The sequence below is a fragment of the Mauremys reevesii genome, linkage group 2 (genome assembly GCF_016161935.1).
Source record: "Mauremys reevesii isolate NIE-2019 linkage group 2, ASM1616193v1, whole genome shotgun sequence".
In the NCBI taxonomy this organism is placed as follows: Eukaryota; Metazoa; Chordata; order Testudines; family Geoemydidae; genus Mauremys; species Mauremys reevesii.
The window spans coordinates 82,112,980-82,138,076 of record NC_052624.1 but is presented as its reverse complement, the minus strand read 5'-3'; the positions used below and the strand labels follow the sequence as shown (position 1 = coordinate 82,138,076).

General features: G+C 41.3%; 1 protein-coding gene across 11 annotated transcripts in view; it reads left to right on the top strand.

The window, feature by feature from the left end:
• Nucleotides 1-25,097, top strand: part of ULK4 (unc-51 like kinase 4) — a 425,848-nt gene that overhangs the window by 180,285 nt on the left and 220,466 nt on the right. The window contains exon 31 of one of the 11 annotated variants that reach the window (XM_039526406.1): nt 24,107-24,165. The exons of the other annotated variants lie outside the window; for them this stretch is intronic. Coding sequence (XP_039382340.1) covers nt 24,107-24,140 — 34 coding nt within the window. The 3' untranslated portion in view covers nt 24,141-24,165. Of the gene's footprint in view, nt 1-24,106; nt 24,166-25,097 lie in introns of those variants that run through there. 11 annotated transcript variants of the gene reach the window in all.

Genomic DNA, 25,097 nt, shown 5'->3' with positions numbered 1-25,097 from the left:
CCTCACTTTCAAGTCTCGATTGGCGGGCAGGTGCATTGCAGTCCTCACTGACAATGCCTCAGCGATGTTCTATATCAACAGGGTGGTGCACGCTCCTCTCCCCTGTGCTGGGAAGCCCTCGCATTATGGGACTTTTGTGTACAGAACGCAATTCACCTAACGGCATCCTACCCCTTGGGGGTGCAGAACGGCCTGGCGGACGCCCTCAGCCACTCATTCCATGGTCACGAGTGGTCCCTTCGCCAAGACGTGGCACACTCAATCTTCCGTCTCTGGGGTTATCCCCAGATAGACCTGTTTGCCTTGAGGGACAACAGGAAGTGTCTATGGTTCTGCTCCCTCATGGGGTGCAGTCCAGGGTCTCTAATGGATGCCTTCCCCCTCTCATGGGAAGGCAGCCTGCTTTACGCCTTCCCTCCGATCCCCATGGTCCACAGGGTACTCCTCAAGATACACAGGGATCACGCTCACATCATACTGATAGCGCCGGCGTGGACGCGCCAGCATTGGTACACGTTGCTGCTGCACATGTCCATACAGGTGCCCCTCACGTTGCCACTGCTCCTGGACCTGATCACGCAGGATCGGGGCCACCTCCACCACCTGAACCTGGAGTCGCTTCACCTCACAGCCTGGATGCTCCATGGCTAAACCCGGTGGAAATGCAATGCTCACAGCAGGTCAGACAAGTCGTCCTTGGTAGCAGAAAACCCTCCACCAGCGCTACATACATGGTCAAGTGGAAACGTTTTTCCATCTGGGCTGAACAGCAGGGACAGGCTCCATTGCTCACCCCAATCCCTCTCATCCTTGATTACCTACTCCAGTGGAGACAGCGGGGACTTTCCCTCTCTTCGGTTCAGGTCCACTTGGCGGCCATCTCTGCGTTCCACCCATGAGCTGAAGGTGGTTCAGTCTTCACAAACCCATTGGTTTGTCGCTTCCTCAAGGGCCTGGATAGGCTGTTCCCGCATACTCAACAACCAGTCCCAGCTTGGGACCTTAATTTGGTCCTCTCCGCCCTAATGGGGCCCCCTTTCGAGCCACTGGCTACGTATTCTTTGCTATATCTCTCCTATAAGGTCACATTCCTCATGGCTATCACCTCGGGCAGGAGGGTGTCAGAGCTCAGAGTGCTGACGTCCGAGCCTCCATACGCTGTCTTCCACAAAGACAAAGTCCAACTCAGGCCACACCCAGCGTTCCTTCCAAAGGTGGTCTCCCAATTCCACATGGGTCAGGACATTTTTCTCCCTGTGTTCTACCCTAAGCCACGCTCCACCATTGCAGTGATGTGCTTAATGTAGCCCCAGTTCATCAAGGTAGTTAAGCACAAATCTAACTTTCAAGCATGTGAGTAGTCTCACTGATTTCAATGAGGCTGCTTATGTGCTTAACTACCTTGCTGAATTGAGGCCTGTAGTGATACAGTGGCTTTTCACAACTTCAGATATCTGCAGCCCACAGCTGTAGATGACTTAAGGACCTTAATGTCTCATTCTCATAGAACGCACCTTACAATGTAATTATGGAAAAACAAAGAAGGAAAGATGGCATCATTATAGTGCACAGTTAACATTGTGTGGTTGCCTGAACTACATTTCCTTACTACTTCTTCAAGGGCCTCTGTGCCTCTCAGATGTAAGTATGCATGCCACAGGGATGACATCTAAAAAGTAAAAATGCACAGAAGCACCTCTTACTGAATTTTGTCAGTTTCTAGTTGTTGCTTTTTTGGCATTCTTATAAGGCTTTCTATGCTTAAGTGATAGATATATTTTCCTCCTTCTCTCCATCTTAATGATGTATTTTGTCTGGGAATTCCCTTAGTTTTATACATTTTTGAAATGTTTGACGTGCATTGTGAGCCAGGGGACAGGATACTTTGAAGAGTTCCTAAATTCTGCAGAGTACCGGATGTGTCGGGAGAATCACGTAACATGCAGAGTCAGGTAAAGGCAGGCAGCAGGGACCCAGTGGAATTTATTAATTCCACATGGTCCTGGACTCCCCAGCTTCTAAGTTACTTTTTGTAAGTCAACTGCTCCGTATGGTTTAGCTGCCTCCTGCTTTGCCTACATTCAGTAGAAGCTATGGGCTTGACCTGGACTCCATTGTGGGTTCACAGCAAGATTTTGTTAGTGTGGTCTTTTCCAGTGCAGACCTGGTGGTGCTGAGAGTACTTGTCCTATGCATTTACAATAAATATTATACTACCCGATGCTTCTGCAATAAAAATACTGAAGATTTCACCATTGGAAAAATACAGCCTTAATTCTGCCTGGTAATAATAACATGCAATTCTGATGAATGAATAATAGTATTTGTAGATCTAGATTAGATTAAACTGATTTTTAAAGACAGACTTCCCCCCCCCCTTTCTTTTTATCTCTTGTGATGTCACTACAAGGCAGAGTTAAGTTTGGGTGCCCTACACCTTAATATGTTTGGATTTCTTTTACCCTTTACTCTTAATTTTCTGGTTTTAGAATTCTTTCTTTTGGAAAAATTGCAACATAATATTTTTGTTAACCTAAACTGGTATACTCTGTCTTAACTCCATGCTAATGTAGTTTTTAAATATGGGATGTTGATTATTATTTATTTGCATACATGAGCTGAGCTGAGATTCTCACCTACTCACATGCCTCCAGGAGCTGAGGCATTCAGAAAAACATCAGATATTGTAAAATTCACAGTGAAATTACAAGAGTTGGGAACACTGCCTATTATTCTGTTCTTAAGGTCATTCAAGGAAAAAAAAAGGAGGGAAGGGTGTCTGGTACCAGATGTGAAAATTTTAACGGACCTATTTTAAAATAAATTAATAGATTTATTTGTCAGTTCTCAGAAATTCTGTGCCCAGAGAGTAAGTTCTGTAAGTTTTGGGGAAATACATTGTAGTCCTCATACATAACAAAGGTTGAATGTCTGCTTCAAGTACGAAACTTAGCCTTAACTAATGAGCTGCAACGAGTACTTCCATAATACATCTTCTGAAATGATTGAACAGATTTTAGAAAGTGAAATGGATAGGAAACATCTTTGTGTCATCTTACCATGGACATCCCTTCCATCGATATCACATCATGTGGACACAGTAGGCTAGATTGTCTCTGGCCCTTATGTAGGTCCACCGTGAGAGTGGCAGTGAAGGAGGGAGGCAAGGATCCTTCCCAATTCCAACACACGTCCCACACAGAGAGTAGGGACAAACCCAAGGAGGCACATGGCAGAACAGAAAAATGTTCAGAAATCTTCCATTTCTAAGGGCTTGCCTGCATTTTACCAGGGGATTGATGAGTGGCTATCGATGCATTGGTGATTGATTTAGCAGGTCTAGTGAAGACCTGCTAAAACAATCGCAGATCATCTCCCACTGACTCATGTACTTCATTGGATAGAGTAGAATAGTCGGGTAGTGTGGACCCTGCGGTAAGTAGGTCTAAGCTATGTTGATTTGAGTTATGCTATTCACGTAACTCAAATTGCATAGTTTAGATCAAATTTCCCCTGTAGTATAGACAAGGCCTGAGTGTTACAAATTTAGTAGCTGTGAAGATGATGGAGCGACCTTGTACACACAGTAGACTGTCTTGATTACTTAGAATAACTCTTTATAATGATGTCTTTGAAACCGCCCAAGAATGGGCTAATTTTCAAACTTCATGTACACCGCTTTTCTTACCCATGCAGTATCCATTTAGAGACATTAAATGCACATTTCATCCTCACTATTAGTAGTGGGTTGATCCTCTTCTCACATATCATGATGTTTGCTTTTAAATTTGTTTACATTCCAACCCATTGTGGAATGCACGTTTCCTAGTCCTTGATTTTAAAAGCAGCAATAGTAGAGTTTGACCTTTTACTTTTAGAGTTGAATGTTGAGATGATAATTGCTTTTGAGTCAGGAGATGCTCCATTTAATCCCAAACTCCTGGTATCAGCTATTTTAAAAACTTCTATGTGAAAAGGAACCATTTAGATTACAAAATATTCATAAACAAACAATATTCTCTTTACACTTGAACCAAAAACTATAAAGTTTTGGTTCCTTGCTTCCATATTGAATTGATTAATGAATGCTTATATTTATTGTCTAAAAAAGCACTTTATGTTGATCTCCCAAATGGTTAGCTATTATATATTCTGGTTTAAAAATATAGTGTTAATTTTTTTAAAATGAGCTGTTAGCTTCTAAATTAGAGCTTTTGTTTTTTCTGTGCTCTCTGAGTTATTGCAGTGAACTTAAACAAATATTTGGAGAGGTTCCTAATAATGAGCAACCCTATCTGGTTTGCTCACTAAAATTGGAGAATGTTTAGGCACAGGACCCATTTAACTCAACAATAGGATCAAATCTTAGATTCTCACCACATTGAGAGAAGCTACGTTTTCTTAGCACAAGACAGGACTTTTTTTTTTTTTTTATCATTGGTCTTATGTCCTCTGCCTTGCAGCACCAAACCTGGATTGGATATTTGACAAATTCCAAAGCCTACAACTAGCATCCTAGTCGCTTTTCCCCAGAAACTCTGCCTTTCAGGAGTAGATTAAAAACACATACATACATACAAGTAGTCTTAACCTGTTGGTTTTGTTTATCTCCTGCAAATTTTAAAACAGAGAGCAAAATTTCAGTTTTCACCTCCCATTCCAGAAATGATAGATTGGAAAAAGGTTTAAATCCTACAAAATATCAGGTAGCACAATGCCTAAGAATGTATTCTCAAGTAATTGGTAGATATCTATCGTTTCAACTCCACGTTAACTAAGATCCTTCTCTTTCTCCCCCTCCCCCTCCTCGGAAATTTCCTCAGGTGTGTTGTTTGTTATTTTTTAACATTTAAGAATTGCTCAATGACAGATTTCTCTGTGGAGATTTTAGGCTGTGCAGAAATGGAGCCCTCTGCTTATTAGATATTGGCATAGTACCTTCTGAGGCTTCCTCCCTTCCCTTCCAGAGACTTGAGTGCCTCTGTCTTCCCATCACAGAGAGAGATTTCATGGGGATGGGATAGCTTAAAAAAAAAAAAAAGAATTTTAGTAATTTTTTTTTTTTTTGGAGAGGTGATCACTAGTCCATGAGATAGGACCCTTTCCTTCTCATCTGGCACTCTTCCATTTAGCCCAGACCAAGCATGTATCTGCCTTCTCTCTCTATCAGATCAGCCCTTCCTCTGTCTGTCAGTAGTCTCTCTTCTTCTTCACCAAGAACATATTGTGTAAGGAATAGAATAAATAAGGCAGGACTTGCCAAACCATAAAATATTGGTTTGTGTGGGGAGGTTTGGTTCTTTTAAATAATGTCCTTCAGGCTGTCTCCTTGCTCTGTTATATCCTGATCTTTGGGAGATTTAAAAAGAAATAAAAATAAGTCTGAAATCAATTACCTTGAAAAACTTAATGGTTCCTTTACACTTATTTAGGGCATTTAACGCACAAGTCTATAAGGTTGTTTTTTAAAATTGTACTTTTATGTCACCTTTACAAAACCACCCTACTGGATCAGGATGTGTCATTAACTAACAATATATTACTTTAACCATGTGGGAAGTTGGTGGTAGAAGGTGGCTTATTTGTTAACTTGGATCTGTTTCATGGTCAGTGGCAGCATGGCAGCTCCCTTGGTCAGTGCTCTCTCATCCCTTATGTTGCGCTGATCATCTCTTATGGATAAGAATAAAAGAGCTCAGTTCACATTAAAGACGGATTGCCCGCAAAGTTTCATTTTAATTATGCGATTAGAGAGCCTAGTCCTGCCATCTTTACTTGCTCAGGTAGTTCTATGAATAGGATTATCTATGTAAGGATATCGAGTGCTAGTAAGAGTTACAAGATGTTGTATTATATTTTTTTAGTTATCATGTGGCCAAAAGTCATGAAGAGCTGCCTATAAGTTTGCTTCTCTCTGACTAAGCAAAATTATTTAACTGATTTTGATAATTTTACACTTAAGGAAATTGCTTCAAATGTGGACTGTAAACATTTGTCCGAGTTTCAGGCTTTGAAGTGCAACTGTAAAGTTTCAGATAGTCAAATTAAAAACAAAAGCCTCTGAAAATAATTACACACACAGTGCAAATATTAACAGATCCTTAAATTCTCATCTAATGACGCTACTGGGCACAGCTATAACTAAGTCTTTATTTTGTGTGTGTGTACATACAGAACAGTCTTATCCTAGATAATTTTATAATTCTGGAAAAAATCAGAATAACTTTTTGTTAAAGCATAACCTGAAAATGAACATTGTCTTTTACAAACAACTATACAATTTTTGTTTAATGTAAGTTCAACATTTTAGTGAAGTTTGGGTATAAGAGAGATTAATATTTTGTTGTATTCCCTCTCTGAAAAGCCTTGTGATCCTGAGAAGCACTAAATCAAAAGTTTTTTTTGCTTTTAAATTTTTAATTGGATACAAATCTTAGTAGTCTTAACCTTTTCTTCTAATAAAGTAAATATTAAGTTAATATTGATCTTTGAACAGCTGCTATTTCAATTTAGTTGAAAATGTGCCATTAGCAACAGATCCCTGTGTTGCCAAAATATACAGTCAATTCCTGGCAAAAACATCAAAGTAATAATGTCTTTTAACAACAAAAAAGCTATATAGTAAATGTTTTAGAATTTATAAGGGGGCTTAATTTTGCCAGACTCTTTCATCTGTTCCATTTGTGATAACTAGTGAACTTTACTTTAAACTGAAGAATTTTTGGAGCATAATATTTTTTTAAAGTTATTGAAGTAAGATGAAGTGATTGAAATGAAAAGTGTTTCAATTCAGTGTAATTTCTGAAATTTGAGATATGAAGGTGAGGTTTAGCAAAAATTAATCTAACCACTTGACCATAATTAAACGGCACTGTTTTATTTCCTTTGATGTCAAGAGTTTTATAAATGAATACTGTGATTTATATAGACATTCCAGGAGCACATTTCTTGAAAAGAACATTTGCATTTTTTCTTAACCCTTTTATTGAGTTTTTATTAAGATTTTCCCCAAAGTCCTAGGTTCTTTTGCCTCTGAGCACATGAGCAGTTGTTATTCATAGCAATGATCACAGCAGGTTTCTGAAGTTAACAGTTTTACTTACTACACATACCAGAAAGGGAGGTCTGTAAAATTCACAGCATATTATTAATAGAGTCAAAACTGTATCTGGCATATGCAGCCCATCAGGTTGACTAATCATAGCTTCTCTGACTTTGTGTGGGTTTCCACAGTATGGAAACCAGCACATTTTTATTTTCTGATTTGAGCCCTTAGTGATGGATGGTTTCACACTGAGTTGAACAGGAAAATCTCTGATTACTCATCAATGCATGTAGTAGCATTATAATTCTTTTGCAACCTACAACATAGAATCAAGGAAAATCTTATTTCCAAGGGGTCAGATTTATAGGCAGAGGCTAGAAGAAAATCACTATTTAACTTGATCTCCACATCAAAATTGGAACAATTCTGGAAATATTGGGATGGATAGCAATGTATATCTGGGCACTTTTCCTGTCATTTGTCAGCCTGGAATGGTGTGGTGTGGTGTAATGCGCTACAGTTCCCAATTTTCACAAATAGTCTACGTCTTGGGCTTTCAGCCATTCTGACTGTGCATCTACAATGTTGCAAACAACATAGATTAGCTCACCAGGGATGAAATTGTGGTACTGTTGAAGTCAGTGGGGCAAGATTTCACCCCAGAAGGTCAAGAATCTACTATGATATTAGAAAATCAAGGAAGACAGGAACCAGCTGTGAAGAGGGGCCAGGCCCACGAGAGAAGTTTTATTTTAAAAATCTCTTTTGGTCAAAGCCAAGCTTAGATTTTTATCTAGGGGGAAAGTTCTGTTCATACTTGGCAAAAATATAAACAAACAGATTTCAACCACAGCAACTATATTGTGCAATGGAAATCATATTTTGGGGGGTAAAATGCCAGAAGATTTTACATAGCAAAAAGCTTTACATACAAAAATATTCAGACATTTCTAGTGAGAAGCCAAAGTATTTATGATTTGTGTTTAAAAATAAGAGACAAAAATTTTATATTTAGTACTCAGAGAAACAGGAAACCAATACAATCCCACTAAGGCAGAGGTTTTATGTTGCTGCTGTTTAGTACATGCAGAACACAAACTATGGCATGTATAAGCTGCAACAAGGGTATCTCTTTTCCCACTTAAGAGATTTTACTTGCTTTTATGTTTTCTTCTTGTTTTGCATAATTAACACTGGGCAATTACTCCATTCTTATGAATATGGAATGCTGGGGGCAGATAATGCGTATGCTGTGCGACTAATTTTAAGAGAAGTAACTTTCCTGTTCTCTTGCTTTTGTGTGTCATCACTAAGCAACCGTTCTGCTGTAGACTTTCGTGGATTACAGTAATCCTTATGTAAAAACACGCTTATTATTTGATTTTATTATTTATTACTATTAAAATATTTATATGGAATGGTAAACATTTTGGAAATATGAAAGAGAGTAAAGTGACAAGACATAGTGAGAAATTGGAGTGGGGGATGGAGGGTAAATCTGAGAATATACTTTGATTCCAGCATAGAGAGGAATACTTTAAAAATAAATAAATAAACTCCATCCTTTCTAAATAAATTACAAAGATCTGAATTATGTAAAGTGAGCAATTTTTGAAAACAAATTAATTAAAATAGAAATTATTTTGGATTAGTGAGGTTGTCAAGCTTTTCCCAGTCTAGGCTTGTTAATGTAGAAACTTGCATTTGTGGTTCAGAACTGTTAAAAGACAAACTATTAGTTTCCTGCAATCCTGTACAATTTAAAAAAACAAACAAACCCAAAACTGATCAGGAATGAGCATAAGAACTCTGTTCTGGGTCAGTAATCCAACTGAGCCCCTTGGTAATTGACTGCTTTTCAGGGCCGCCTGCGGGGGGGGCAAGTGGGGCAATTTGCCCTGGGCCTTGGGCCCCACAGGGGCCCCCACGAGAGTTTTTCGGGGGCCCTGGAGCGGGGTCCTTCACTTGCTCCAGGGGCCCTGGAAAACTCTCGCGGGGCCCGGGCCCCCCAGAGCTGCTTCTGCTCCGGGTCTTCGGCGGCAATTCAATGGCAGGGGGTCCTTCTGCCCCGGGACCCACCGCCGAAGTGCCCCAAAGACCCACGGCGAGGGGTCCTTCCACCCTGGGACCCGCCGCCGAAGTGCTGGGTCTTTGGCGGCAATTCAGCAGCTGGAGCCCCCCACCGCCGAAGACCCCAGGCCCCCTGAATCCTCTGGGTGGCCCTGCTGCTTTTTGCACTGACACCCCTCTGATAAAACATGAGTAAAGAGGAATTGTGAGTTTATTTGGAGATTCAAAGTAAGCCTCTTTCATTTCAGCATATACTTACAGGAGGCTATTAGCAATTCAGTGTCTGATACCTTATAGCTAAACACTAGCATGGCTAGTGCATCAGTAGATTCAATAAAAATGTGCTTTTTTATTGTACTTTTTAAAAAGTAATTTTTATTTGTTCTCACACATAGATAGTTGTAGCAAGTATTATAAACAAAAATATCTGAAGTATGAGATTTTTATTTTTAACTCTTCAAACCCCACTCCCTCATGTACCCACTTTAAGAACAACCTGTTTCCCCCGGATAAGTTTCTCACCTTCATAGTTCATCATGTACTTATGAAAGATCTCAAAAAAAAAAAATTGCTACCAGCATTTCACACTAAATTATAGAATAGCTTCCACTGCAGTTCATCCACACCAGACGGAGTTTTTTTGTTTGCAGTTCTATCTGGGAGCGAGTTCAGGGATGGCCCTTATCTCTCGTACAAGTCTTCCACAGTCTCTCTTTACTCTCCCCCACCCCCCAATGCAAAAGAGTAAAGCATTGAGTTGGATACTAGAGATTTAACAAAGTAGAGATACAGTGGAGGAAATATTCTATGTCCAACATAATAAGATGCATTTTCTGGCTGCTTGAAGGCCCAAATTCAGTCCCTTGCTTATTGTGGGAGACCATTGGAGGGTTAAAGTGGAATTGCTGAGAAGTTTAAAGAGGTGGGAGATTTGGAAAAGCTACACTTGAGCAATTCGTTCTAAAATCACCTGGGACCAAAAAGACATTAATCTATTGACAGTTCTGCTCCTTGACGACTTAAATCCTTTAACTCTATCTTTATATTAGTCACATTCTGGGGAGTACCTTGATTTCCCCTCCACCCCCTTAGGAAAATTAAAAGGCCAGATCATCTGCTGCAGCTTGGAGCAGCTATTGGACTTGTGTGTAAATGAGGCCTTCAGCCAGTTTTGCATACCAATCCTGTGGCTGCTCTTAGTTAGGCAGGATCCGCCAGAGCATACTAGTGCATCTGAGGGCTGTTCTAATTTATTTGGGATGCCAGTGGCCCTCAGGGGGCCACTGCAGCAGCCTGGAATTGTCAAGGTGCATGGATTTCCCAGGTGTGCATCCTTGGGCCCAGTCATGTCCCCTGCTCCAGCTGCAGGGAGTGGTGGGACATAACCACTGTGGCTTAAATCACCCAAAGATTCCCCCTAAACAAGGGGCATGCATGGTGGGCCAGTGCAAAGCTACTCTAGTGTATCAGAGGCTATCACTCAAAGTCTGTATTAAATATGTTCGTTATTTTTTTTATTCTCACATCTTGTTTCGATCTCTGTCCAGTGAGATTATTATTGTCTCTGCAATAAAATTTTATTCTTGTTTTGCTTTGGCATAGTTGTTAGTTGAGGGTGATGTTAATGCTTAGTCAACCAGAGCTGTGGCAGAAGAAGAGGCGGCTTCCAACCATTTTCTTGTGGTGAGATTGTGAAGAAGCTACTTGGAATTCATTATGCACATTCATAAATATTGTTTTCTTAACATTAGACTGCAGAATGATTCTAATTTTGGGTTGTGTATGAGCGGAAAGGCTTTTTAGCTTTAATTTTCAATTTTTGCAGAAGATTATAGAGCAAGTGCTAACTAATCAATTCCAGTAACACTTAATGCAGAACCAGAAAATTCTCTATTCTAATAGCCAGGGCATCCTTGTTACAGGCTCTTGACTGTAATTAACCTGCTCACTGGTGCAAAACAGCTGTAGCTGGTTGACCTGTGGGGCAGAGCAAACCTTTTTGAGACTTGTCTGAAGGTGAATTGAATGGGAGGGTTTGCTTTGGATTTTCTTTTTTATACAAATACTGTGTTTTTAAAATTATGTACATGTATTTTGTTGTTGTTGAGTTTGTTTTATAAATAGAATAGCACTTACATCACTAAAATACAGGAACTTCTAGTGTGAATCACAGAAACTGATTAGCAAAACTACACACTTTGGAACAGGAAGTGAAGAATAAATTATCTAATTTAAATTAAAGGGAAATTAGGTAAGATAAATATAACTATTCAAATTGGAATCTGCCCACGACATTGCCACATCCATTCTTGTGAAAAGTGTGGTCGGATTTTTAATGGCTAGAAGAAGTCACCTTTCTCTTTATTGTGTGTATAGATCATCCATAAGGTAGCATCCCCAGCAGCACTGGTCACTCCAGCAGCACTCCAACTCAGCACTGGGGTTTAATACTAACTCAGAGGGAAAAGTGCCTTGGCCAACATTGCTTACAAGAGCACATACTTAGCCTATGAGAACTGACAGATTGTTATGAGGAATTATGTCTGCATCTGTGTAACTTTCCTTGAGGTGGAAATACTTGTGTTTGAACTTTGTTTTGGGAAACAGGTAGTATTTTGAAACAAAACAACTGGCTCCTCTGGCATCCTTCAAAAGTTAGGAAAGGGAACTAGGACTTCCCTCCAGATTATCATCCTTAAACTCCCATATAATTAATGACTCACGGAATTTTGCATGTGCCTATCTAAGCCCTGGTCTACACTATGAGTTTAGGTCGAATTTACCAGCATTAGATCGATTTAACCCTGCACCTGTCCACATGACAAAGCCATTTTTTGACTTAAAGGGCTCCTAAAATCGATTTCTGTACTTCTCCCCCGACGAGGAGATTAGTGCTGATATCGACCTTGCCAGGTTGAATTTGGGGTAGTGTGGTCGCAATTAGACAGTATTGGCCTCCGGGAACTATTCCAGAGTGCTCCATTGTGACCGCTCTGGACAGCACTTTCAACTCTGATGCAGTAGACAGGAAAAGGCCCACGAACTTTTGAATCTCATTTCTTGTTTGGCCAGCGTGGCAATCAGCGGGTGAGTGCAGATCTCATCAGCAAAGGTGACCATGATGGAGTCCCAGAATCGCAAAAGAGCCCCAGCGTAGACCGAACGGGAGGTATGGGATCTGATTGCTGTATGGGGAGATGAATCCATGCTATCAGAACTCCATTCCAAAAGACAAAATGCCCAAACATTTCAAAAAATCTCCAAGGGCATGAAGGACAGAGGCTATAACAGGGACCCACAGCAGTGCCACATGAAACTTAAGGAGCTGAGGCAAGCCTACCAAAAAAACAGACAGGCAAACGGCAGCTCCAGGTCAGAGCCCCAGACATGCCGCTTCTATGATGAGCTGCATGCCATTCTAGGAGTTACCCCTACAGCTACCCCACTGCTGTGCTTTGACTCCATCAATGGAGTAGCACACAAAAGGGATGTGGGTTTTGAGGATGAGGAAGATAGCTCACAGCATACAAGCGGAGAAACCGTTTTCCCCAACAGCCAGGAACTGTTTCTCACCCTGGACTTGGAGTCAGTACCCCCCGAACCCATCCAAGGCTGCCTCCCGGACCCGCCAGGCACCTCTGGTGAGTGTATCTTTGTAAATATTATACATGGTTTAAAAGCAAGCATGTTTAATGATTAATTCGCCCTGTCATTCGTGGCCAGTACAGCTACTGGAAAAGTCTGTTAACGTGTCTGGGGGTGGAGCGGAAATCCTCCAGGGACATTTCCAGAAAGCTCTCCTGGATGTACTCCCAAAGCCTTTGCAAAAGGTTTCTGGGGAGGGCAGCCTTATTTCATCCTCCGTGGTAGGACACGTTACCACACCAGGCCAGTAGCACGTAGTCTGGAATCATTGCATAACACCGCGTATGATACCAGTGTTTGCTGCCATTCAAACAACATCCGTTCTCTCTGTTATCCTCAGGAGAGTGATATCATTCCTGGTCACCTGGTTGAAATAGGCTGATTTTATTAAGGGGACATTCAGAGGTGCCTGGCCTGCTCGGCTGTTTGCCTGTGGCTGAACAGAAATGTTCCCTGCTGTTAGCCACGCGGTGGGGGGAAGGGTGAAGCGATCATCCCTGAGAATTGCGGGGGAGGAGGGTTAGTTGGGTTTGTGCTGCATGTTAACCTGAAAACCGCAGTCCCTCCTTTTAAGTAGCCAACCCATTTTAAATAAAGAGTCTACCCATTGTTCTCTAAAATGTCTTTTTAACTACCACTCTCCCTTTTTTTCCCCTCCACCAGCTGCAAATGTTTCGATGCTCACACTATTTTCTCCTTCCCAGAGGCTAGCGAAGATTAGAAGGCGAAAAAAACGCACTCACAATGAAATGTTGTCTGAGCTCATGCAGTCCTCCCACACTGAAAGAGCCCAGCGGACTACATGGAGGCAGACAATGTCAGAGTCCAGGAAAGCACAGTACGAATGCGAGAACAGGTGGTGGGCTGAAGATAATAAGTGGCGGGCTGAAAATGATAGGTGGCGTCAGCTTGGTGACAGAAGACAAGAGGCAATGCTGAGGCTACTGGAGGAACAAACTGATATGCTCCAGAGTATGGTTGAGGTTCAGGAAAGGCAGCATGAGCACAGAGCACTGCTACAGGGAGGGGAGGGTGGTTAGCTTACAGGGAAGTAGAGTGAACCAAGGAGGGTGGGGTGGCTCATCAAGGAGAAACAAACAGAACTTTCACATCGTAGCCTGGCCAGTCATGCAACTGGTTTTCAAAGCTGCTTTGATGCGCACCGCGCCCTCCTGTACTCTGCTAACTGCCCTGGTGTCTGGCTGCGCATAACACTGCTCTACAGGCGAAATGCTTCTGAAATAAATGTCGTCAAACTTTACTAATTCTGGGTCACTGAGAACGAAAATGATGCTTAAAATTGTTGATTGGCTCTAGTTTTCAAGATATGCTATTGGGTCAGTATATATGACCCTCGACTTGGGAATAGCGGAGGATAAGTGAGTTATAAAGGGAAGGGATCTCAATTTAAACCAGAAATGACTAAAATACATCTTTGACTGGATCTATGAATAAATCTATGACTGGGTTTGGACAGTACTTGCTTTTTAGGCAAAACAATGAATGATGCAATCTGACGCTGGTATTGCACCATACATGATATGAATTGCATCATGTTATTCCTAGAAGTCATGGAGATGCAATCATAACGAAGCTTACATCACTCTGCTGAACAAATTGCCCTATATCAGCTCTAGAAATCATACAGTGTCGTGCTCTCTTATTTGTCAGTGTTTGATTTTGCAAAGGGACACATTTCTGTTTAGCCAAAGTGAGCAGAGATGCCTCATACTTGTGTGAACAGTGCGGATAACTTCTGCTATGTTTGTGGTGAAGTGACTTTTGCATCACAAAAGCGCAGTATAACCACTCTGGTTAAGAAAGCCTATCACCTTTATTTTGGCTGCAAAATTGGAGATCAGGACAAGAGGTGGGCCCCCCACACATATGCTGCAACACTTGTGCAACAAATCTTCTCCAGTGGTTGAACAGGAAAAGGAAATCTATGCCTTTTTTAGTGCCAATGATTTGGAGAGAGCCAACAGATCATACCAGCAATTGTTACTTCTGCATGGTGCCTCCAGTTGGGAAAGGTGTGTCAAAGAAGAAAAAGTGGACTGTGCATTATCCAAACATTCCATCAGCTATACGCCCAGTACCCCACGGAGAAGGACTGCCAGTTCCTGATGCACCAGAATCATTCTCACTTGAGTCAGACGAGGAAGAGGATGAAACTTCTGGTCCTGAACCATCAATGTCACAGGACCCAAATTTTCTCCCATCCTCCTCCTCTGAACCACACCTCATAACACAAGGTGAACTGAATTACCTTGTCAGGGATTTGGAACTACCCAAGAGTAAGGCAGAGCTGTTGGGCTCCAGACTACAGCAATGGAATCTCCTGGCAGGTGATGTTAGGGTTTCCATGTTCCATGACCGTCAAAAGGATCTTGTCCCATTCTTCTTCATAGAAGGTGATCTTGTAGCTTGCAACAACATCGATGGTGTGATGGCAGCCCTCAACATCGTTCACGATCCAGATGAGTGGAGACTGTTCATTGATTCATTGAAGATGAGTCTTAAAGCTGTTTTACTGCATAGTGGCAATGTTTTGCCATCAATTCCAGTTGGTCATGCAGTCCATATGAAGGAAACCTATGACAACATGAAACAACTTTTGAGGTGCATAAACTATGACCAACATCAGTGGCAGCTTTGTGGTGATTTGAAGTTTGTTGCTCTCTTGCTTGGTCTGCAGACTGGATACACAAAGTACTGCTGTTTTCTCTGCGAATGGGATAGTCGTGCAAGAGATTCCCACTACATCAAGAAAGATTGGCCACTCCGACAGTCATTGGAGCCTGGGAGGAAAAGTGTTCAGCATCCACCACTTGTTGAATCAAGGAAGATTTTGTTACCCCCCTTACACATCAAGCTGGGTCTGATGAAGAAATTTGTCAAGGCCATTGACAAAACACAAGCAGCTTTCAAGTACCTCCGTGGAAAATTTCCAAGGTTAAGTGAAGCTAAGATAAAGGAAGGTGTCTTTGTTGGTCCTCAGATTCGTGAACTTCTTTGAGATGATGCATTTGACCATGCACTGCGTGGCAAGGAAAAGACGGCATGGAAAGCCTTCCAGTTAGTGGCAATAAATTTTCTCGGAAACAACAAGGCAGACAACTACAGGTTGTTGGTGGAAAACCTCCTCAAGGCATACAAAAGCCTTGGTTGCAACATGTCACTAAAGATAAATTTTTTGCACTCTCCTCTAGATTTTTTTCCACCGAACTGCGGAGCAGTGAGCGACGAGCACGGCGAGCGATTTCACCAGGACATTGCAACAATGGAGAAACGCTATCAGGGCAAATGGAGCCCATCAATGCCTGCAGACTATTGCTGGACAGTGACAAGAGATGCTCCATTTAACGAATACAAGAGACAAGCCAAGAAGCGCCGAGTAGACACTGAATAGGACTAAACTATGTACATAATAGTTTTTTGCCTTTTGTTTCATAATAAATTTTAAAGTGTTACATAAACAGGACAGTTGAAATATCATGTAAAGCAACCATAAAAAGACCTAGGTTTACAATTTATGATTAAAACTCTATCATCTACACAATATACATAGACATAAAATGTAAAAACTCAAATATCTTAGAAACAGTAGCCAATCAGTTGTTTTAATTGTCATATTTGAATTCAACACATCAAAATACATAATAAATAGCACATTTTATCTCTGAAGCAGACGACTTCTCAAATTGTAGACCAGTGTAATCAGTGGCCAGGTGATTTGCCTCAACCTCCCACCCTGCCATAAACATCTTCCCCTTACTCTCACAGATATTGTGGAGCGCACAGCAAGCAGTAATAACTATGGGAATATTGGTTTCGCTGAGGTCTATCCGAGTCAGTAAACTGCGCCAGCGCACTTTTAAATGTCCAAAGGCACATTCTACCACCATTCTGCACTTGCTCAGCCTATAATTGAACAGTTCCTTACTGCTGTCCAGGTTGCCTGTGTACAGCTTTATGAGCCATGGCATTAAGGGGCAGGCTGGGTCCCCAAGGATAACTATAGGCATTTCAACATCCCCAACGGTTATTTTCTGATCTGGGAAGAAAGTCCCTTCCTCCAGCTTTTGAAACAGACCGGAGTTTCTGAAGATGCGAGCATCATGTACCTTTCCCGGACATCCCACACTGATGTTGGTGAAACGTCCCTTATGATCCACCAGTGTTTGCAGTCTGAGCGGGCTTGCCGTGCTATGGCATCTGCACTGAAAAAAGGCGCGAAACAATTGTCTGCCATTGCTCTGATGGAGGGAGGGGTGACTTGTCTTACAGGGAATTAAAATCAATAAAGGGGATGGGTTTGCATCAAGGAGAAACACACACAACTGTCACACAGAATGGCCCCCTCAAGGATTGAACTCAAAACCCTGGGTTTAGCAGGCCAATGCTCAAACCACTGAGCTATCCCTCCCCCCGCTATTCAGGGAGTGGGGAGCAAATGAATACAAAACAAATCTGGTCTGTCTTGTTTTGATCCACTCCATCTCTCTTTTATACATCTTACGCTGTCAGCAGACAGTTGCAGTATGACTGCTAGCCATTGTTGTCTCCTGGCTGCTCACCAGAAGATGGTGCAGTACAACTGCTAGTCATCCTCATCTCCTAGCTGCTCGCCAGAAGATGGTGCAGTACAACTGCAGACAGGACTGTATCTCCATAAGACAAAACTTAAAAAAAGAATGACCTGGAGTCACTCCCACTTATGTCCAGGTGCCCCTGACAGACCTCATCAAGGTCTGCCAGGAGCACCAATGTCTGCCCAGGCGCCCCATACCAACCTCACCAAGGTTGGCTAAAAGAGCAGACGTAATGCACCGTCTGTTGCCAAAGGCAATGAGCTGCTCATGTGTAGCAATGCAGTGCCATGTCTGCCAGCACCCAGAAGACGTATGGTGACGGTGAGCTGAGCAGGCTCCATGCTTGCCGTGGTATGGCGTCTGCACAGGTAACCCAGGAAATAAGGCTCGAAACAATTGTCTGCTATTGCTTTCACGGAGGAAGGGAGGGAGGAAGAAAGGGAGGGGGGGCCTGATGACATGTACTCAGAAACACCCGCGACAATGTTTTTGACCCATCAGGCATTGGGAGTGCAACCCAGAATTCCAATGGGTGGCGAAGACTGTGGGAACTGTGGGATAGCTACCACAGTGCAACGCTTTGGAAGTAGATGCTAGCCTCGGTACTGTGGATGCACTCCGCCTAGTTAATGGTCTTAATGGGCTTGGAGTGGGAACACACACCATTGACTGTATAAAATCGATTTCTAAAAAATCGACTTCTATAAATTTGACCTAATTTCGTAGTGTAGACATACCCTTAGGGTGTCTGTAGCACCCATCACTGTAGTAGCTGAGCATCTAACTACTTTTTACCAGTGATGTCACCAAAATAGCTTGAGAGATCACCTTATAATATGGGGAAAGCCAAAGAAGGGGGAAAAGTAGAAATATATAAAAGCAATTTCTAATTTTGATATTTGGGATGGGGTTTTACTCTTCTAATATTAACTTGCCCACATAACTAGAAGTACAGTACTAAGGATGGAATGATCCATAGGTCCTCATAGTTCATCTTCCTGCTTTGTGGTAGACAAGCTCTTGTTTTCTGCAGGCATACTTGAATATAGTGCTGGATATTAAGTATATGTCCTTGTTTTAATCTTAGTGACCCCCTACCATTGGTTCCAACTGGAGTGTCACAGATTCCTCCATGCTGGGGAATTCCCAGCTGGCAATTAGTTTTTGGCTACTTGAAGATCTCTTTTCTTCTTGTACCTGCTTCAATGTCTTCTTAGACTTATAGTAGAATGATGTAAATTTATTCAAACCTTACCATAGCAGTGCATTGTCGTCTTACTTGCCATGTTATCATGACCTCCCTCTCTCCACCATTACACATTTTACCAGCTAAAATCCAAATCCTGGGTCTTGATATAAGCAATATGCCCTCTCAAGTCTGGAAAACTGTGCCAGCGGAATGAAATGGAATGCAGATTGAAGCTGCATAATAAAATTACTGGGTTTGGTTTTCTAAATTCCTTTTCTTTTCCAGAAAATATGCCTCTACTGCTATGCAAAGTAACAGTTGTAACATGAACGTAAAATCATACAAATGTAGTGCTGCAAGAGACCTCGAGAGGGCATCTAGTTGATCCCCTCAAGCTGAGGCAGTGCCAAGTAAATCTAAACCATCCTTGACAGGTGTTTGTCTAATGTGTTCTTAAAAACACATTAGACAGGGATTCCACAGCCTTCCTTGGTAATCTATTCCAGAAGTTAACTAATCCTTATAGTTGGAAAGTTTTTCCTACCTAAATCTCCCTTGCTGTAGATTAAGCCCATTACTTATTATCCTACCTTCAGTGGACATGGAGAGCAATTGATCGCTATGCTTTTTACAATAGCTTTTAACATATTTGGAGACTATCAGGTTCCCCTGTCTTCTTTCAAGACTAAACATGCCAATTTTTTTTAACCTTTCCTCATAGGTAGGTTTTCTAAACCTTTTATCATTTTTGTTAATTTGTCCACATCTTTCCTAAAGTGTGGCGCACAGAACTGGACAAATACTCCAGCTGAGACCTCACCAGTGCCAAATAGATGGGACAGTTACCTTCTATCTCGTATGTACGAGACTCCAGCCAATATACCCCAGAATGTGTCTCTTTTGAAACCGCATCACATTGTTGATTCAGATTCAATTTATGATCCATTACAATCCCCAGGTCCTTTTCAGCAGTACTACTACCTAGCCGTTTTTTCTCCATTGTGCAGTTCATTTTTCCTTCTTAAGTGTAATACTTTGCGCTTGTCTTCACTGAAATTCATCTTGTTGATTTCAGACCAATTCTCTAATTTTGTCAAAGTTGTTTTGAATTGAATATGATGCTGGATACTAAGTATGTGTCCTTGTTTTAAACTTAGTGACCCTTTATCATTGGTTCCAACTGGAGTTTGGATTCTCCCATGCTGAGGAATTCCCAGCTGGAGATTACTTTTTGGCTAATTGAAGATGAGGCGTCATCAGCAAATTTTATAAGCATACTGTCCACTCCATTATCCAGGTTATTAAAAATATTGAAAAGTACTGGACCCAGGACAGACTCTTGTGGGACCCCACTGGATATGACCTCCTAGTTTGATAACTACTCTTTGAGTATGGTTTTTCAACCAGTTGTGCTCCCAGCCTAAATAATTTAATCTAGGGGGAAAATTCCCTAGTTTGCTTATGAGAAAGTCTTGTGTCAGAGGCTTTACTAAAACCAAAATAAACCACACCTATTGCTTCCCCCCATCCATTAGGCCAGTAACCCTGTCAAAAAAGGGAACTAGGTTGTGGGTTGGGTTTTTTTTATTTTTTTTGATAAATCTGTGTTGGCTATTACTTTATGTCTAGGTGCTTAAAATATATTTTAATAATTTGTTCCAGTATCTTTCCAGATATCAAAATTAGATTGAGTGGTATATAATTTCCTGGGTCCTCTTTGCTCCCCTTTGTGAAGTTAGTATTATGTTCACCCTTTTCCAGTCCTCTGGGACCTTACCCGTCCTCCAGGAGTTCTTGGAGGTAATAGCTAATAGTTCTGTGGATTGGTTCAGTTTAAGTATTTTAGGATTAATTTAATCAGTTGCCATCAATTTGAATACATCTAATTTATCAAGTATTCTTAAGCCAGAATAGGAAAAGAGATTAGTGTTCCTTGATGTTACTATTAATTGTGTTAATCATATGGTCACAGTTAACCTTTTTAGTGAAGAATGAAGCAAAGTAGGCATTAAACACCTCACCCTTTTGATGTCATACATTATTAGGTCTCCTTTTCTGCTAAATAGAGGACTTCCCTGCATGTTTTTCCTTGCTCCTAATATATTTATTAGACTCCCTTCTTACTGTCTTTATTACCCCTTGCTAGGTATAACTCATTTTGTGCTTTACACTGTCTGATCTTGTAACTTCATGATTGTGCTGTTCTTTTATACTCCTCCTTAGCAATTTGTCCATGTTTCCAATTTTTGTAGGATTCCTTTTTGATTTTCAACTAATTAAAGAGCTTGTGATGCAGCCATATTGGCCTCTTACTATTATTCTTACTTCTTAGTGTTGTTAACATCTATTGTTTAGAATTCTAGCATTTAAACTATACATTCATTTTGTGGTCCTGCTTTCATTCATTTTTAGATTTGTCTATAAAAGCATTTGCTTACCTGTTTCTTCCAGTCAGTGCCCCAGAACAGAAGTACAGGATAACTAGGAACTGACTGGAATGCAATCTGGTGTATTAAGCATGAACTCCTAAATTGTCTCTCAGGTCTCCAAGCCAAGTTCTCTTTTATATGTTGAACTCTGATTTTACTAAAAGACATTTATTAGTTATTGCATTGCTGCCCCTCCAGAGGGGGATATTTATGCTGTGTAATGAGAAATGAAAACACAGCTAATACTTTATTTTAAATAAGAGCCTGTGACTTCATCAGTTATAACAGTACCAACAAGCATTGTTTTTTGTTTACTTATAGTGGGTGTATCCAGAAAACAAAATTGCACAAACTTATCATGAGTCTTTGACGTTTATTAAAAAATATGTCTGTTCTTTGACAGCCACAAAATGCATCCTTTGGGCACGGTTGAAAATTTCATCCACGGTCTAAGTCCTTTCTCAAAAGGGGCTTAGGCCCTTGGGAGTTTGTCTCATTGCAAGTCAATGGCATTTAGGCTTCTAAGTCACCTCAGCGCTTTGGAAAACTCATCCCTTTGTCTACAGTGGGGATTTGTGTCACTTCTGTTAATCAATGGCCAGCCAACAATGTAGCTTCACCAGAGCAAACCCCAAGTGTAGTCAAGAAATCTGCAGTTTACATTGGTGGAGGTTAGCCCAGTGTTCAAATAGGATGCATGTAAAAAAGTACAATATTTGGTAACCAAACTGATTTAGAATAATAGAATGCTGGCATTGCTTTGCTGTTCTGCTTGTCCAACGTAGGGTATGATGCTGAAGTGCTAAGCACCTGTCATTTCCATTGATTTCAGCAAATTGTCTTTTTCTCTAGGTTCCGGGGCATGCACAAGGGGGGTAAGCAGGCACTCTCTCTCTCTCCCCCCCGCCAATCTCCATGCCTCCCGTAGCCTAGGGAGGGAGGAAGCAGCAGGGCAGCTGGCTGCCAGTTGAGCTTCTCTTCCTCCTCCTCCTCACCTTCAGGGGCACCATTTGGGAAGGATGGGGGGCTCCCTCCCTCCCCCAGAGTTTCGTATTGGAAGTCTGCTCCTGGAGCATGCCTTAGCCCCACGCAGAGCTCTTACCTGTGGTCAGTTTCCCATGCTGCTCTAGCTCACCCACCCCTCCATTGCCATCTGCTTCCACCAATTCAGCAGCAATGATGATACGGAATGACAATCCTCGTATCCAATAGTAGTGTTCTACTACCCAGGACAGCTGTCCCAGCTGGAGTAACAAATGCATATGACAGCCTGGTCCCACACACAGGGCACTGGACAGCAAGTAAAGCTTTTGGAGGGCTACAGCTGGTTATGCTGTCTGTGTTCTCAGGCCTCTGGGGGTGGGGCAGGCAAGGAAGGGGTCAGTCAGGGTGGGAGGGAGAAACACAGGGTCCCCAATGGTGGTGCAGGGAGTATAGGGAAGGGAGGGATGAGGGCATAGGGCTGTTCCCTGAGGGAGGGGTCAGTGAGTGTGGGAGAAGCAGCTAAGGGAGAACAGTCCGTGAGGCAAGGATCCTGAGGGAGGGGGAACTCAAGAAGGGTGGAGGGGCTAAGAGCAGCTAAGCGGGTCTTGGGGTCTATTTGCACTCAGAGAAGCAGGGAGTGCCCTCACTTCTCCCTGGGAAGAGACTGGGGACAGATCCTTCTGGTCTAGAGCCATCATTTCCACTAGTGGTTGCAGCTTCAAGGACACACGTGTCTGTGCTGTGCTGCAAATTCTAGCAGTGTGTGTTTAATGTGCCCCTCCAAAAGCAGTCAGATTTAATTTCCTGCACATGCCCCTTCCTAGGTTGGTATATTATTCCAACCCCAAGACAGTGCATTTTTACTAACCTGAACAGAAGGCTAAACTCCAAACCATGGATCTTGCCACAAGTTTTGTATTTCTTTGGGAACTGTGAAGGTTGAACACCTTTCATGATCAGGCTTGTAGATATCAAGTTGTTTTTCCTTCCTCAATTCCTTTTTTTAATGCTGCTCATAATTTATGATATGCCCCAAATTAGGTACTCCATATTAAGACATACCAGAACTGGAAATTGAAACCAAATATGTTGGGGCAGGGAAGAAAAATGTTTTCTTATGTATAGTTCTTTAATCATAATAATTTGTAACTCTGACATGCAAAAGGAAATTACAGTAGCAGAATGTTTCAGGTTAAACAAACATTTAGTTGGAGAGTGAAATTGCATCCATTCATAAATACAAAAGCATTACTACTTCCATTGTAAACATAGTAGGCACAATAGCCAACCATTATGAAGATAATACTTCTAAGAAGTATTTCCATAGAATATCAGGGTTGGAAGGGACCTCAGGAGGTCATCTAGTCCAACCCCCTGCTCCAAACAGGACCAATCTCCAGACAGATTTTTACCCCAGTTCCCTAAATGGCCCCCTCAAGGATTGAACTCTCAACACTGGGTTTAACAGGCTAATGCGCAACCACTGAGCTATCCCGCCCCCCCCACTTTTCAAAAGGGGCTTAGGCTCTTGGGCCCATGAAGTGTTTGACTTTAAATCCAGCTTTATTCTACAGACTTGAATTTAAAATTGCTGGTTTTGGATCTCTGGTCTAGTGATTTATGTAAGCAGTGTGTTTAAAAATAAATAAATAAATCTTTGCCTTGTGTTAAATTCTACCCCATGGGTTTCCTTTTGGCCACAAAGCAAACTAGAATGTCTTAAAAATAAATTCTTCTGCCCATTATTTTAAATCAAAGCACAAGTCCCAGGTCATCCTATTAATGTTATGAAAAGTCAATGATTCAGTGATAAGGTGGTATATATTAATATCAGTAAGGTATGACTACATGCCTTTATAATATCACATTATCAATTAGAAGTTCTGAGTGCTCCGTCTATGTCTATATGGGTATAGATAAAATACTATATACACAATGTAATTTATGAACAAATAAAAGATAATCCTAAATATATAAAGCATCTGTATATTTTCCAAACTATATGGAATATGTATAACTGATTAATATAATAAAGTATTTTGTCTGTATTTTCCTTTCTGATAACTTATTTGAAGATGCAACCATTTATAAAGTGAGTTCAACAGATGAATTAAAATTCAAATTCCTCTCTTCCTCTTCATTTTTTAAGGCACTTCCTGTGTAAAACCCAGAATTCTCTCTAAATGATAGCCAGCAACAGAGAACATGGTAACATCTCTCTCTCTCTCTCTCTCTCTCTCTCATTGTTATTCAGTTTTAGACTTTGTCACAGGAATGTCTTCATACACAATATGCCTTGACTTCATGCCTTTAATCTTGCATGCAAAGTGTTCTTTAAAGCCTACAGCTATTCCACACTTGCATTTTAAAGGTTTGCAGATGACCTTTAAAATCTAAGAATGATCAATTTTATCTTAGTTGTACTTTGCTGTACATAAACAGAATATATAGGTAATTTATGTAATAATCAGAATCCCTTGTATTCCAGGGCCACAGAGTGTGCTTCATAATTAACTCCTTGCCACATAAGCATCCAGTCTAATCAAAATTTTTATTTTAAATAAGAAAGTGATAATGTTGTATTCCTGATCCTAGTCCGTGCTCCAGCCACTTTGTGGAATTCCACACCATTACAAAAGTGCTGTTAACCTGGCAGATTGGGCCTTGGAGTTTCTCTCATACACAGAGAGATGCTTGGGTGGCGTAGAACTACCCCCAGTTTTCCTTTTTCCCAGCTGCTGGCCTGGGAGGCATGGTCATCTCCTATGACCTAGTGATGTCCAATTGCTGTAACAGCCTCTTGTGGCCGTTAGAAGCTGGATCAGATAAGTTCAGCCTTCATGTTGCTGTAACCTGTGTAAAGGATCTAGTAGAGCACCTCCAGGGATTGGGTCTTACCATTGACTTCACAGGGACCAGAATTTGTCCCTAAATTGAGTTTTCTTCTTTAACTTTGAAATATTCATATTCCTTTTTATAAATTTTATTCCTTTTTTGCATTGTATGTTTTATATAGAATATGTTGTATTGTTTGTATATGTTTTTACATATGTGTATGTGGAAGGGAAATTGACTACGTTTGAGTGTCAGTGCACATGAATTATTTTCATGTGTGTCTGCGCAACTACCATGGCACTTTG